Raw genomic sequence first — 16,687 nt, forward strand, 5'->3', positions numbered from 1 at the left:
CTAATGTTTTAAGAATACTTGGAGTCTTACTTAGGCTTGCTTTTCTAGTAGATCTGTATGTCCTCAGAATTCAGAGTGTTTTAGTATTTCTTATATAGCTGTACAGAAAAGAGCTTACAGTGATCAATGTAGAAAGAAGAGAATTTCTCAATAGTTTCTAGGGAAGATTGACTCCTGAGGGTTAGAGCAGGAGGAATGAAAAGTAGCTATGCTTGAGTATCTGCTTTCCTGTCTGGGAGGCAGAAGGGTATGATGCAAAGACTACTGGGCTTGGATATCTGAGGAGCTGGGCTGGGGAGTCCTAGTCTGCTGTTTACTAGCTGAATTACCTTGAGCAAGTCACTTAATGCCCCTCTGGGATGGTTTTATCATCTGTAAAATAAAGATGTCACCCTATCCACCTATGAAAGCCATTGATTAAATGCCTGCCTTATAGTTCGTACTATATTAAACATTTTATATATGTATTAGCTCATTATTCCTCACATCAGTCCCATGTGGCAGTTACTATTAACCTCATTCTAATAGAGAACTTCACAGCATTGTATGAAGACTTTTAAAGAAGCTAGTGAACATACAATTGGTTAATGTACTCTAAAACACCATTATAAATTAAAACAAATTTTTATATGGCATTTAGGAAATTGTTAAATGGATATATGGGAGCAAAGGCTTATGAGATAACATGATATTTTAGAAAAGTGATTTAGAGTTAATGAATATATATATATATATATATATATAATTATTATTATTTTTATTATTTTTTTTTGAGACAGAGTCTCACTTTGTTGCCCAGGCTGGAGTGCAGTGGCACAATCTGGGCTCACTGCAACCTCTGCCTCCCGGGTTCAAGCGATTCTCCTGCCTCAGCCGCTCTAGTAGCTGGGATTACAGGCATGCACCCCCACGCCTGACTAATTTTTGTAGTTTTAGTAGAGACAGAGTTTGTTGGCCGGGCTGGTCTCAAACTCCTGACCTCAGGTGATCCTCCTGCCTCTGCCTCCCAAAGTGGTGGGATTATAGGCACGAGCCACTGCGGCCAGCAGAGTTAATGAATTTTTAATACACAAGCTTTATAACTCATATGTGTAAATTACCATAAAATAATATTTGTTAAGTTTGCACCTTTGTGTGATACCATGCCAAAAAAAAGCTAAATGGACAGACCTTAGAAAATGTTAGGTGGTACTTAATGGTGAATGCTCTGAAGCCGTCTTAGTCCATTCTCGTAACTAGTAGGGAAAAAACCAGTAATTCAAGCCTTTGTGCTATTAAAGTATATATATGTGTATGTATGTATAAATAAATTTGTATGCATTGTTATTGATTGCAGGGCAATTCATGATGTTAAAGCCACAGATCTGGGATTAGGTAAAGTAAGATTTAAGGCAGAAGTAGATTTTGATGGGCGAGTTGTTACAAGATCATATTTGGAAAAACAAGATTTTGACCAAATGTTACAAGTAAGTTTGTTTCTCATTTTCTTACATAACTGAGGGTTAGAAAAATACTTTTAAGGTAAACAAAATGAAATTTTTTTATAGATCTTAAAGACACTTTAGCTCTCAACTTGTTAGGTTCCAAAATTTAACAGAGACCTTTATATTTACTATGGAGGCGTGCAGAGGAGACAGCAGCAGAAAAAACTTACTATTAAGTGCTTGCTATGTGCATTTAATCTTTTTAAATCTAATTTACCTTCAACTACCCTGTTATTTCAACAATGAAATAACATTTTTGTTTTAACATATATAGAAATTGAGACACAGAGAAATTAAGTAACTTCCCTGAAATTGTAGTGTCATAGAGATGGAGTCATATATGAATTTAAATCTGCCTGACTCCAGAATCAATTTTTTATTAAGAATAGTTTAAAAGAGAATTTATAAAAGAGAATATAATGAACAGCACAGATGTTACCACTTGCCCCTGTCAAATCTTAACATTTTGGTTGCAGTGTGTTTGCTTAAGGTCTTAAAAAAAGAAATCATTGCAAAAACAGTTCAAGCCCCCATTTTCTCTTTCTAGATCTTCTTCTTCTTCTTCCGTCCCCTAGAATTAAACATTATGCTGAATTTGGTACCTGTCTTTTCCATTCAGATTTTTATACTTTTCAGCATTTTTTAGTATAATGTGTAACATTTTGAATGTTTAAAAATTGGTATAAATGGTACCTTACTGTATGCATCTCTACAATTTGCATAGTAACATATTTTTTAGATTCTTCCATGTTAATTTATATATCTCTAGTCAATTTTTCATTGTTACAGAGTATTTCATCCTATGAATATGCTGTGATTTAAATTTATTTTTTCTCCAGTTGATAGACATTTGTATTACTATTAGAAACAATGCCATGGCCGGGCTCGGTGGCTCACGCCTGTAATCCCAGCACTTTGGAAGGCTGAGGTGGGCGGATCACAAGGTCAAGAGATTGAGATTGAGACCATCCTGGCCCACATGGTGAAACACCGTCTCTACTAAAAAGACAAAAATTATCTGGGCATGGTGGTACATGCCTGTCGTCCCAGCTACTCAGCAGGCTGAAGCAGGAGAATCGCTTGAACCTGGGAGGCAGAGGTTGCAGTGAGCCGAGATCACGCCACTGCACTCCAGCCTGGGCAACAGAGCGAGACTCCATCAAAAAAAAAAAAAAAACAAACAATGCCATGATTGCATTCTCACGTTTCCTTGTTCACATATATGAAAGTTTCTTTAGTATGGTATATATATAGATAGCTTTAAATAGGTGAGCCATTGGGTATACTTATCTTCAGCTTGCCTAGGTCTTACCAAATTATTTTCCAAAGTGTGTCAATTTAACTTCCATCATTGCATATCAAAGTTCTTGCTTCATATTCTTACATGATTGTATTGATAGAGTTATTAAATTTTTGCCAGTTTCATAGGTGTGAAATAGTATCTTGTTCTAATTTTATTTCTTGGAGCACTGAGGTTAATAAACATTGAAGTTCATTGACCAGTGGGATTTCCTCTACATTGCTCCCTGATTTTTCTTTCTATTTTTGTTTTATTTATTTATTTCTTGAGACGGAGTCTCGCTCTGTTGCCCAGGCTGGAGTGCCCTGACCCAATCTTGGCTCACTGCAAGCTCCGCCTCCCGGGTTCACGCCATTCTCCTGCCTCAGCCTCCCGAGTAGCTGGGACTACAGGTGCCCGCCACCACGCCTGGATAATTTTTTGTATTTTTAGTAGAGACGAGATTTCACTGTGTTAGCCAGGATGGTCTTGATCTCCTGACCTCGTGATCTGCCCACTTCAGCCTCCCAAAGTGCTGGGATTACAGGCGTGAGCAACCACACCCGGCCTGATTTTCCATGTTTTAAGTTCATTTGTATTGCACTTATAGATTTGAAAGCTCTTTATTTTATTGTATGGTATTATTATTTTTTGATAGAGTCTTGCTCTGTCGCCCAGGCTGGAGTGCAGTGGCGCGATCTCAGCTCACTGCAACCTCTGCTTCCAGGTTCAAGCAATTCAGCCTCCCAAGTAGCTGGAATTACAGGTGCCCGCCACCACACCCGGCTAATTTTTGTATTTTTAGTAGAGACGGGGTTTCACCATCTTGTCCAGGCTTGTCTTAAACTCCTGGAAAGCTCTTTATTTTTAATATCCTGGATACTAATTCTTACTTGTATATATGCAATTATTTTTTTCCAGTTTGTAGCTTCCTTTTCTTGTTATACAAAAGATTTAATATGATTTTAAATTTTAATGTCAGATTTGTAATCTTTTCCTCTGTGCTTTTTATTCTTTTGCATGAAAAATCCTTCCATATCCCATTATCATAAAAATATTATCTTCTCTTCTAGTAGTTTTATGGTTTGTTTTTTACCCTTATGTCTTTCATCCACTTCGACTATTTTAATGGTCTGAGATAGGGATTAAATTTTTTTTTCTTATAGGAAAGTAATTATTCTAACACTATTTATTGACTATATTATTTCCCCAGTAATTTTGTAGTGCTACCTCTGTGTAGTATTGTACTCAATTTTCTTGATCTGAATTGTTTTGGAAATAGGTAATCCATTGCCCGTGGCTTTAAGTTTTAAAAATGTTCACTAAACGTAATGATGTTTGTTATAAGGTTTTTTTTTTTTAAGGAGTCATCAGTGTACCACTATGGTTTTTAAAAAATTTATTTTCCTGTTTTCATTTTCTTTATAGGAAATTCAAGAAGTGAAAACTCCTGAAGAACTAGAGACCTTTATGCTTAAACATGGAGAAAATATTATTGATACTTTAGGAGCTGAAGTAGATAGACTTGAGAAGGAACTGAAAGTAAGATGTATTCATAAAAATAACATAATGATAATGGCAGCTATTTTTTTGAGTACTTAATCTACAGCAGACACTAAATGCATCTATCACATGCATGCTTTAACCCACTCATAATTCCACAATGTGTAGGTATTTATAAGCAAGAAAATGACTGGTTTAGAGAAGTTGAATAATTTACCCAAGGAAATAGGGAAATTGTGATTGGAACACTTTTAACCACTATTTTATGCTGCCTGCTTAGTTTCTAAAATAGTCAAAGGATTTTTGTTGTTTGTTATTAAATAAGCATTTTGAAAGTTCCTAGAGAAAGATGAAAAGGAAACTTTAGACTCTTGTCAAAAGCTAGAAAAAATAGAATGTGTATCTTGCTTTTAATCCATTTGAAATTATTTTCTGTTTTTGTTTGTTTCTATTCAGTTGGAGGTTATTGTAATTTATTGGTTATGTTACTGAAATACTACCTGATCTGGATCAGGTTGTCTTTTAAAATGTCTCAGTGTTCTCAAATTGCCATTTATTGGCATTTGAATTCTGTTTGCAATGAATAAAAACTTGTAAATGATCTTTAATGTATATAGTTTGTTGAAGGCAGTGCTTTTTCTTCAGTTGATATTGACCATTCTTTAATTTTGTAAAAAATGGAAGGAAAAAACTTCCATCTCTATAAGTTTTCCTTTGAGAATCTGGATATCTGATTAGATTAATACAAGTACTTCAAATAAGATTTTGTTAATATTATAGTTCATGAGCTTTATCTGACAATTTTTGAAGTTTCTAGATGAGCATTTCTCAAATATTTTGATCTTAAGAGTCTTCCATTTTTAAAAATTATTGCAGACCCCACAGAGATTTTATTTATTTGAGTTATAGTTATTGATATTTACCAAATCATACATGAAAGTAGATAAATTTTTAAATATTTATAATTTACTTTTAAAAACATACACCTATTTAATACAAATAACTTCTTTTAACTAAGATAGAGTCTTACTCTGTTGCCTAGGCTGGAGTGCGGTGGCACGATCTGGGCTCACTGCATCCTCTGCCTCCTGGGTTCAAGCAATTTTCCTGCCTCAGCCTCCCGAGTAGCTGGGACTACAGGTGCCCACCACCATGCCCGGCTAATTTTTGTATTTTTAGCAGAGATGACGTTTCACCATGTTGGCCAGGCTGGTATCGAACTCTTGACCTCAAGTGATCCGCCTGTCTTGGCCTCCCAAAGTGCTGGAATTACAGGAGTGAGCCACCCCACCCGGCCACATTTTTTTTTTTTTTTTTCCGTTGAGACGGAGTCGCGCACTGTCACCCAGGCTGGAATGCAGTGGCATGATCTCAGCTCACCGCAACCTCCACCTCCCAGGTTCAAGGGATTCTCCTGCCTCAGCCTCCCGAGTAGCTGGGATAACAGTCACCCACCACCATGCCTGGCTATTTTTTTTTTTTTTTGTAGTTTTAGTAGAGATGGGGTTTCACTGTGTTGGCCAGGCTGGTCTTGAACTCCTGACCTTGTGATTTGCCCACCCCAGCCTCCCAAAGTGCTGGGATTACAGGCGTGAGCCACCACGCCAAGCCCACATTTTTATATAAATGGTTATATTTTCCAAAATGAAAAAACATAGTTAGAAGAGTGATATTTCACATTTTTGCAAAAGTTTCTTATGCCTGACTTAGTAGAAGACAGCTACAGTCCCATATCTGCTTCTCCTTCTGTCGTAGTGATTTGATTGTTTGGTCAAAGAATATGAAAGAAAAGGAGAACTGTTCCTATAGCCTTTTGAGATAATTGTGATACTCTCTTTTCATATGCTACTTGTGAAGGTAGGGGGCACAGTCTACAAGACTGTCCTTCCTTCTCATACCAACTGTGAGTTCAGGAGGTTCCCTAGAGCACTTCAGGTTTGATAATTCACTAGTACTCTTAGAACTCACCAAATCATGTTATACCCAGTATGGTTTGGTTTATTACAGGGAAGGGATACTGATTGAAATCAGCCAACAGAAGAAGTGCATAGGGCAGGGTCCAGGAAAGTTCCAAACATGACGTTTCAGTTGTCTTTTCTCTGTAATGTACAGTGTTACTCTCCTGGCAGTGAAGTTTGACAGTAGCATGACGTGTTGCCAACCAGGAAGCTCATCTGAGACTTGACCAGAGATTTTATTGAGGCTCCATAGTTGACTGCCTAAGTGGCTGACCTTTTGTCTCTAGCCCCTCTAGAGGTGGAGCAGATACTGTGTGGTCAAAGGCCCCCATCATATATCACATTGTTAGACTGTCTGGTGTCTAATGCCCCCAGATAAACAAAGACACTCTTAGGCAGGACATGTCAAGGGCCTAGAAATTCCCTCCCGGTTATGGAGAACAAAAGCCAAACCTCCCTTTGGGTAAGATTAATTCTCTACTATACACTGTTATATTAAAATCTTTTGGTCTATCTTTATACTCTGAATGAATCCTTTCCCCATGATTCTATAACATTATGAATTAATATTCTGGAAAATACTGGTTCACTGAGGTACGTAGATCTTTCAGATGTTGATACATTTCTAAATATGGGTACACTCTCAGGCTAATGGGGTGGGTATGTTTTTCAACTTAAATTTTCACTTAAAAGCTTGCATTTTATCATTAGCAACAAATACTGTTATTTTCCTTGAAATAAGACTCATTTTGTTCATTTTTTAGAAGATGCCTGCCAAATACCCAAATTTGAATAAACCGAGTTTGTTAATCTTTCAAATAAAAATATATTCTAGATTAAAAAGCAGTTTATTCAGCTCACAACTCAAGCAATCACAGAAGTACTTTTACATACTTTCCATTTTGTCACAGGATTTTAAAAGTGAACTCGAGGGTTGAGGTTATCCTTGTAAAATGGATACATTTGCTATTTCATGAAAGACTTTTAAAAATGAAACCGGCTTTTTTTCTTTTTTATGTCCAGTGTGGGACAGTAGAGACAATGACTACTGGTATGGTTTGATGCCATTTGCCTTGAATTGTGCAAAGGTGCAAGCAGTTTTACCCACCATTGTTTTTATGCCATCAGGAAATGTCAGCATAGTAAAAAAAAAAAAAGCAAAGAATGTCTTAGAGTTACTCTGAAAATAGTTCTGACCTTAGAGTCCCCCTAAAAAGGTCTCAGGACCCCAGCAGTCTTTGAACTGCACTTTGTGAACATCTAATCTATATAAAATGTGAGACGATGGTTATTTTTGTGCAAGGTAGCACAAGATTGAATAAATTTTGCTCTTTATTCTATTTGTTTTTATTTTGCTGGCAAGGAAAATAATGGACTAAATATTTGCTTTACATTTTAGTAGATACAAGAAATCAGAAGCCAGATTTAAGAATAATCAACAAATTGGTCATTCTCACCTATATTTACTCTTATAACAATCAGACCTTATTGTTTTTGTTTAGCTAACTTTGTACTTTAACTAGAGGCTATTAAATCATTAATAATGTTTTTGAATTATGTAAGTCTTTCAAACCAGGAAGTTAAGTATAATCTATACATTCAGGTGGAAACATCTTTGGCTAAGATGATAAAGCATAATTAATCTTAAGTCAAAAGACATCTTCATAGTTGAGGTGCTAAACCAAAAGGGAATGCACGAATGTAATTGTTTTTCCTAGTCATGAAAATAAGCTGATTTTCTTTTGAAAACTAAAACTTTGTTCACTGGCATATTCCTTCATTTTTAGTATCTCATGGTTGCCTTCCAAGTTTAAATTGTAATTATTACTGGATTATTTTGGAAGGTCACACTCATTTATGTAATTCTGTACCAGTAGAGCCATCTCTGTTGAGTAATGCCATTGAGTGTTGAAATAGACTATATTTTTGGCTTAAAATTCCAGAACTTGTGGCTGGGCGTGGTGGCTCATGCCTGTAATCCCAGCACTTTGGAAGGCCAAGGTGGGTGGATCAGCTGAGATCAGGAGTTCAAGACCAGCCTGACCAATATGGTGAAACCCCGTCTCTACTAAAAATAGAAAAACTAGCTGGGCGTGGTGGCAGGCGCCTATAGTCCCAGCTACTTAGGAGGCTGAGACAGGAGAACTGCTTGAACCCAGGAGGCAGAGGTTGCAGTGAGCCGAGATGGTGCCACTGTACTTCAACCTGGGCAACAGAGCAAGACTCCATCTCAAAAAAAAAAAAAAAATTCTAGAACTTGTATAGTTCTTTGTAAAGGTGTTAAAAATAATAGAGACTAATTCGTAGATTCCCGTATTACAAGATGGGAACTACAAAATTAATATAAATATATCTTGTTATGATTTTGAAATTCTTTGATCTGTTAAACATTTTTTTGTCCTATCTCTATATTTCAGAGTATAGATAAACCTTTCTCCTATCCCTCCATTAAGTTTTTTGTTCATGATGATTAATGGAAATTAGTTCATTGGGAGACTGCTGTAGCATTTGTAAATTCCTTATAAATAATGTCTGAATTAAATGCTCTGTTCTTTGCTTTGCCTTTGTTTCTCCAGTTTCTCTTATAGCATTGTTTTTAATGAATCTGCAGCATTGCAAAATAAATCATGTAATTTGGGTTTTAACTCTGTGCAGGTATTGGAATAAAATCCTCATGGTGTGTAAAATAGCCTAATCGGTATTGAGCAATGTAAGGAATATAGTAGATTTTAAAGTATTTGTTGAATAAGTAAATGAAAATTTTATGTTGGATACCAGTTATTGATTTTCAGTTCTGTTCAATAAATACTGGTTTCTGCTATACACATGATATCTTGTTAGGCAGTGAACATTGAGTTTTAAGGCTATTAATCATATTTACTCATTCATTCAGCATATATTGTGTGCTTGTATTGTGCACATACATTTTTACAAATTTGATTAGTTTACTCTGAAAATTTGATTTTTAAAAGCAGAGCCAATTTTTAGGGTTTTTTTTGAGATAAAGCTTTTATTAGTACACATTTTTTATATCGTGCTTTTTAGATAGAATAATGTCAAACTTTCAATGAACAGGTAAAGTTTTCAAGTCATATTAGGATAGGTAAGGGTTGATTGGAGTAGGAAGATAAAATTTAGTTTCACTTTTGTTTGGAGAATTTTATTTTTAATTCCATGTTGAGTTTACAGAGTTCTGGAGACAGGGAATGGTTTTAAATAAGGAATCCTAGGTTAAGAACAAAAGCATACTCTCCTTGTTAAAAGGTCCCTGGTCATTCTCACATTAGGATCTAAGAGGAAAGTACCCCCAGGCACACTTGAACGACACTAGTTATAAGAAAAATCCCTGTGTGCACTCAATAGAGTGTTCTTGCTGGAGCAAAACTCCAGTATTCTGCCAGATTTTGTTTTTATAACTGGATGCTTTTAATACGAGTAGTATGCACATGGTCCTAGGATATTACTTTTTAAGCTAGGAATTATTAATCCTAACTGAATCATTTACAGAAACTTTTCTCCCCTTGTGATTTATTTTTGCAATTTTTATCAAATAATGCACAAAGTTTATAAAGTCAAATAGAACTGAAAAGATTATAACAGAAATAACTATCACTGCCTCACCTACCTCATTACTTATATTTTAAGAGATAAAATAATTTTTTAATACTTTTAGTATGTCTTTATTTACTGCCATATTTCTATATAAAAGTCTTATATAAAAGTTCTTCTCTTGATTTAACAGTATTTCCTCTTCGATAGGTGTAATTATACACTACTTTCTGTCCTCCCTTCTCAATATTAATATATTACATTTTATTATATTTGTAATTCCCCTCAAGTTGATTTAGGTGCCTTTCCTTTGTGCACTCACAGGAAAAAGAAACCCCAAATCTTTACTTTGCTCTGTGGTAGCCGAGTATTGTAATTGGCTACTTAATTTACCCGTATCACTTCACTACCAAACATAAGTCCACTGAAGGCAAATACTGTTTGTTTCCAGTTCATTGTCATATACACTTCAATGCCTGGCACAGAGTAGGCATGTAATAGTAGACAGTATTGGTTGTTACTGAATTGAAATTCCTTAAGCTAGCATATAAGATTTTTAGTAACCTGATTTCTGCCTGTCTTTCCAGCCTCATTACCAACCCTACCCTTTTTGCAGCTTCTGTGCTAGCTATACCATAGTGCCATTGCACACTTTGCAGGCTGTCTGACTTTGCTGATGTTGTGTTTTCTGTCTAGACACTCTTCATTATCTACCTGGAAGGCTCACCATATGCAGACCTAGCTTAGATATTATATCCTCATTGAAATCTTTCTAGAACCCATGAGCAAAATGGCTGTCTCATTTTTGCTCCTAGTGTTATTATTTAGTACAGTGTAATAGGAGCTTGGGGTCTGGAATCAGGTCTGGAGTCAGGCCTGGAATCAGTCCTGGTTCCGTCACTTACTAGCAGTGTGACTTCAGACAGGTTAGTTAATTTCTTCATACTTCAGTTTTCCCATGTATAAGATGGAAATAATAATTAGGTTATTAGGCTTTTAAAACACACATACATGTGCACATGTAACACAGTACTTGATACTTGAGTAAGTACCCAATAAATGTTAACTTTTTATTATTAGCTCTAATACTTTAACTTGTAGATGGTTACTGCTATGCTTGTCTCCCTAGCTAAACTGAGCCACTTAGGGTCAGGAACAGTCTTATTTAATAATCATAGCTCTGTTTTCTAGCACAGTGCCCGGCCCAAGAATATATGGATTGTTGCTGAAGTATATAAAATGAGTGGGTGTCAGTTTACTCTTTCTGATTCTTATTGCTTTGCAGTGATTTTCTTTTCACCACACAAAAATGTATATTTCCAGTGGTTTGCAATGCTTGGCACGTACTAGATCCTTAATGCATTTTTGTATTAACGAACACATGAAAAAACTTAGGAAATGTGGGACTACTTATTGTACTGTTTATAGTATGTCTATTTACCTATTGATCTTTTTTTTTTCTTATGCAACTGTTTCTCTTATTAGTATGCTGTAGTGAAATAGTTTGCAAATGTTTTCATTGGCTCTAATGATCAAGAGGAATAAAAAGAAACAAGATTTTATTTTGCTACAAATAATGTGGTGGTGATTTTTCTTTCCAGAAACGAAATCCTGAAGTTCGACATGTAGATTTGGAGATACTGTGAGTTTGATGGAATGAATCACCTGGGTGGGGACCTTGGAAACAAGTTTGTCCGTCCACTCTACAAAGTTTCCTCCTCTCCTACACTGAAGGACACAGTGCCATGCAGAAGCCTTTTTTTTTTTTTAAGATGAAGGAAATCTTTTATGTAAAGAGCAATTCAGCAGGACACAGAACTAAAACTACTTCTTACATCTAAGAGAAACACTACAAGTTGAATCAATTTGCAAATCATGTTTTTATGCTTCCATAGGGAATATTTTGGTTATTTAAATTGTTCATAATGTCCCATATTTCACCTGTTCAGTGTATGCTGTACTTTGCAATCATCTTTCTTTTTTTCACATTGGTAAAAATAAGTGGCATCCATAGGATCATGATTTTTAATTTGTTGCCACTGAAGATTTCACTCCATCAGAATCTGCCAATCTTGAACATTCTGGCTAAATCTTGGTATGTAGTTTTTAAACCACTCCGTTTCAAAGTCTGTCTTTCCTTATAGAATGTGGAAATTATTTCTCCATACTTCGTGATTTTGACCTGAGTGCTAAGATAATCACTCTCCTTGCCTAGTTATCTACAGATGTTCGTTCCAGAAATGTTTAGTTACTGAATTGAATGACGACATCTCAGTATACACTTTTAGGTCATGGTAGTTGCCAATTTGTAAAATTTCTTTTTTCTTCTTTGCTCTTTTCCCCTTATTTGGTTTAATTTTTCTAATGTTAGGAGGTACAGTCCTAGATGTTCCCATGGGCCAGTGTGATGACTTTTTTTTAAATGAGGTTCATTACCATAATGTTTATTTACTGGGAGATAATGCATTTATAAACATTTTAAAATTCTGTAAAATGGTTTAGAAATATTTATAATTTTACAGGCAGGACAGCATTTGACTTTTAATTTATTTAAAAGGCGGCACTACTTATGTAAATCTGAGCTGTGGGATATTTCTTGCTTTAAGAGAGACAGAATCTCTCACTGAAACTCATGGTCATGATTTTGTATAATATAGTTCATAGTGTGTCTGTGAGTTTCTTCCACTTACAAATGGGCATTTAGCATAGAATATTGTCAAAACATGTAAGTAAATAGCTTTCTACTGACCCTAAGTTATCAAGGTGAAAAAAACATGCAATTCAGTAATCGAAAATGTGGTGAAAAGCTACAGTTGTCATCATCAAAACAACTCATAACATACTTTAAAATGTTCGGGTAGCAATGAGCATTGTTTATATGAGAATGGTGGCTGGGTGATCTCTTTGCTGAATAAATGAGTTGTTAACATGTGGACCCAACTGCCTGTGTGAGATCTGTGTGTTAAAACGTACTGATATGGAAATTTATGAATTATTACAAATTGTAATGCTGGAAACAAAAAATAAATCCTTGGTTAAAGGGTTTGTAATGGTGATTTTTGATCTAGAAATCTCATTTACTGGAAAAATTACAAGCATTTACATTGGTGTTTTTGTGTACTTTTTTTTTTTTTACTGTTAGAGTATTTTGCATACTGTACATTTTAAGTGAAATAACATTCCAGTTTTATTTTTAAGATAGAAAATTGTGTTTTTATATATATATATATAATTTGATACTCTATTCTTAAAGTTTCAAATTCCTTACCCCTTCTTTACAAAAAAAAAAAAAAAAACTTGGTTTTTTTACCCATTACGATTCACTCTATACTTTTTTCTTCTTCCTTCCCCTTTACCACTTGCCATTTGTTACTTCATGTCATTGCCATATGGGAAAGTACCAAATTATATCCAGTTTCCTCTTAGTGATATTACTCTGAAAAATTTCACAAAGCCAGACAAGAATAATTAACTCATTTTTTTTCCCAAGACGACCCTCAAAGTTAATGTGCAGCAGGTATTCCAAATGGTAATTTTTTTTTAGAATTCCCTAAAAAAAGCCAGTTTCTGATATTTCTTTTTAAATCTGATTTTGGTTGAGGTCATATCATTCTTAAATAATAATTGAAGGTTTATGTTGCCATTTTTTCTAATTCTGTTTTGCACTGATAAACTTACATAAAGTTTGTTTATGTAAAATAAGAAATAAAGGAGTACAACATATCAAGGAATTTGAGTATTTATGTGGAATCAGGAAATTTTTCTAGAGTCATTGAATTTTAAAATCAGAGAATTTGAGCTGGATATGGTGGCTCATGCCTGTAATCCCGGCACTTTAGGAGGCCGAGGCAGGAGGATTGCTTGAGCTCGAGAGTTCAAGACCAGCCTGGACAACACAGCGAGACCTCATCTCTACTAAAAAAAGTTAGCCGGGTGTGGTGGTGTTCACCTGTGCTAGTCCATACTCACACTGCTATAAAGAAGTACCTGAGACTGAGTAATCAAGACTTAAGAGCTTTAATTGGCTCATGGTTCTGCAGACTGAACAGGAAACAGCAGCTTCTACTTCTGGGGAGGCCTCAGGAAACTTCATTCATGGTGGAAGACGAAGGGGAAGCAGTCATAGCCAGAGGAAAAGCAAGAGGCGCAGGGTAGGTGCCACTCTTGTAAACAACCAGATCTCATGAGAACTCGCTATACAGTACCCAAGAGGGGAGGGTGCTAAAGTATTCATGAGAACTCTGCCCCCATGATCCAGTCACCTCCCACCAGGCCCTACCTCCGACACTGGGGATTACAATTCGGCATGAGATTTGGTGGGGACACAGATTCAAAGCATATCAGCACCTGTAGTCCCAGCTACTTAGGAGGCCGAGGTGGGAGGATCACTTGAGCCCAAGAGGTAAAGGCTGCAATGAGCTATGATCATGCCACTCCAGCCTGGATAACAGGGTGAGATCCTGTCTCAAAAAAATCAGAGAATTTGGATCTCTTTCTCCAAAAATAACGCTATATTTAGTTTCTCAGGTTTCTTGTTATTTTACCAAATTAATGTTTCTTTGCATCTATTTTGGCATATGGCATTTGAATATTAAAGCATATAAATCATTTTTAAGAAAAATATTCTCTGCAGGAGAATAATTACAAAAATAATTCTGGACAGAGAGGAGGGGCAGTCAAGGATCTATGATGGAGTCCTTCTTGTCCAAAATTAAAATCTAGGATTTATCAAACATGAGGTATACAGTGGTCCCTGACTTACAATGGTTGCATTTAAGAATTTTTGAGTTTATGATGGGTTTATTGGCACATAACCTCGTAAGTCAAAAAGCATCTGTACCTACTTTTAGCTTTGGTTGAGAATGGATCTAATTCACTGTAAGTAGCAGGCCCCAAACTATATAAGGTGCACAGTTTTCATCATAGCAGTGGGAGGATGAGGGGTGGAGATTTTTTTTTTTTTTTTTTGAAATGGAGTTTCATTCTTGTTGACCAGGCTGGAGTGCAATGGCACAATCTTGGCTCACCGCAACCTCCGCCTCCCGATTCAAGTGATTCTCCTGCCTCATCCTCCCGAGTAGCTGGGATTACAGGCATTCGCCACCACGCCCAGCTAATTTTGTATTTTTAGTTTAGACAGGGTTTCTCCATGTTGGTCAGGCTGGTCTCGAACTCCCGACCTCAGGTGATGCGCCCTCCTCGGCTTCCCAAAGTGCTGGGATTACAGGTGTGAGCCACTGCTCCCGGTGATCTGTTTTTAAGTGGACTATCCTGGGGCCCTATAGTATCCAACTCCAAAGAGGTAGGTTCCTGAACGTATACTAAAGAACCCGTGAGATCAGATGGAAAAATTTTCAAAATTTTTCAAAAGCAAAGTTAATCCCTGCATACATCCCCCTACACACACACACATACTGCAAAGTGAATAACAAAATATCATAAGGCTTGAGTTTTTGGTATATGGCTTTCAGTGTTACCTTATCTCATAATTTAGATAATGATTTTTGCTAAAATACCATCTAAAGAGTGCCTATGTTTTAAATCTGATGACTTTTTGAGGAAGAATGCTGGGAACTACAGAAAACTGCACAGGATTTAGAATTTGTATTATCTTAGATTGCATTTGTCAAGCTTTGGCAGCATTTATTTTAAACGTGATGACCCCCCAATTTGCCAAACTGTCAGAAGTCAGTGAAGCAAAGAATCGAAGGTAAAATGTTGATTCAAAGATTGTATCCCCTAAATCCTTCATTCCTGTCTCTGAAATGGAATTTTGGAAGGCATTTATATAGAAGATTAGTCTGATAGCCTTTATATTTGCATGTTAAGTTTACTTGCATCCTTAGACTTGGCTTTATGCAAAAAGAAAATTTCATTTGTTTTATTGTATTTCATCTGTCTGATTTCCCTGGCACATTAACATGGTCCTGGTCCCTCAGGATACTTTTTCCCTTAATAAATGTCATATGTAAATAAAGGCAACTCATTTATTAGTTTGGGATTTTTTTTCCCTTGAGAAATAAATGTTTGTTGAACATAAATTCTTCTTTACCTCATATGCTAAGAACTAAACTGTATAATCTGATATATTTTACCCTAAAAATTATGCCTATGTTTTTGACAGAATTTCTTACTCATTCAGTGTGCCTGTTAGTTTTTAAGATTCTTTTTGGTCATACAAAACCTAACTATAATAACTCTTAATCATTTTATAATCGGTTTTAGTTTAAAGAGAACTATTTTTTGGTTTTATGAAACCAAACCATAATAATCATTTTATAATCAGTTTCAGTTTAAAAAGAACTGTTATTAATATACTGTTTATTAACATATTAACTATTATTAATATGTGTTTGGTAAAACAAAATCTGGAAAGTTATATTCCTTAGTGATATATATTATCAGTACATTGTGACATAACTAGATTTTAATTAGGCTGTTTTGTTTCAGATGTGTCTATGAGAGTATATTTAGAGAAAAAAATGCAAAATATGGGAACATCAAAACCCTCAACCTAAGGCCAGCCTGCACTGTGATCTAAATTGAACTCTATACTAATCCTGTAGGAATTCCAACTGTATTTTCTTTTTCATGAGAAACTAAACCAAAGTAATTTGGTATTTTCAGAGGGTATAATTCCCTCCCAAAATTCAAAACCTATTGAAAGTAGAACCACTACAGTTTATGATTTGCACAGGAAAAGAAAGAATTGTATATGTCATTAAGGCCCAGAATAAAACTCTTTGAAAAGGGTTTTAAATAGACTGAAATATATACTTCTTAGTATTATAATAGCTATTAACAATATTTTGAGGTCTGTTTGCCAGGTACTGTTTTACATGTACACTTTTTTTTTTTTTTTCTTTGAGACAGAGTCTTGCTCTGTGACCCAGGCTGGAGTGCAGTGGCACAAT

General features: G+C 35.6%; 1 protein-coding gene across 1 annotated transcript in view; it reads left to right on the forward strand.

Annotated features, from left to right (window-relative positions):
* Nucleotides 1-12,827, forward strand: part of SLC30A9 (solute carrier family 30 member 9) — a 106,614-nt gene extending 93,787 nt beyond the window's left edge. The window contains exons 16-18 of the mRNA XM_010384874.2: nucleotides 1,337-1,466; nucleotides 4,192-4,305; nucleotides 11,375-12,827. Of these exons, the coding sequence (XP_010383176.1) occupies nucleotides 1,337-1,466; nucleotides 4,192-4,305; nucleotides 11,375-11,419 (289 nt within the window). The 3' untranslated portion in view covers nucleotides 11,420-12,827. The remainder of the gene's footprint in view (nucleotides 1-1,336; nucleotides 1,467-4,191; nucleotides 4,306-11,374) is intronic.
* The last annotated feature ends 3,860 nt before the right edge of the window (nucleotides 12,828-16,687 follow it).

The sequence above is a fragment of the Rhinopithecus roxellana genome, chromosome 2, assembly GCF_007565055.1.
Source record: "Rhinopithecus roxellana isolate Shanxi Qingling chromosome 2, ASM756505v1, whole genome shotgun sequence".
Taxonomy (NCBI): Eukaryota; Metazoa; Chordata; class Mammalia; order Primates; family Cercopithecidae; genus Rhinopithecus; species Rhinopithecus roxellana.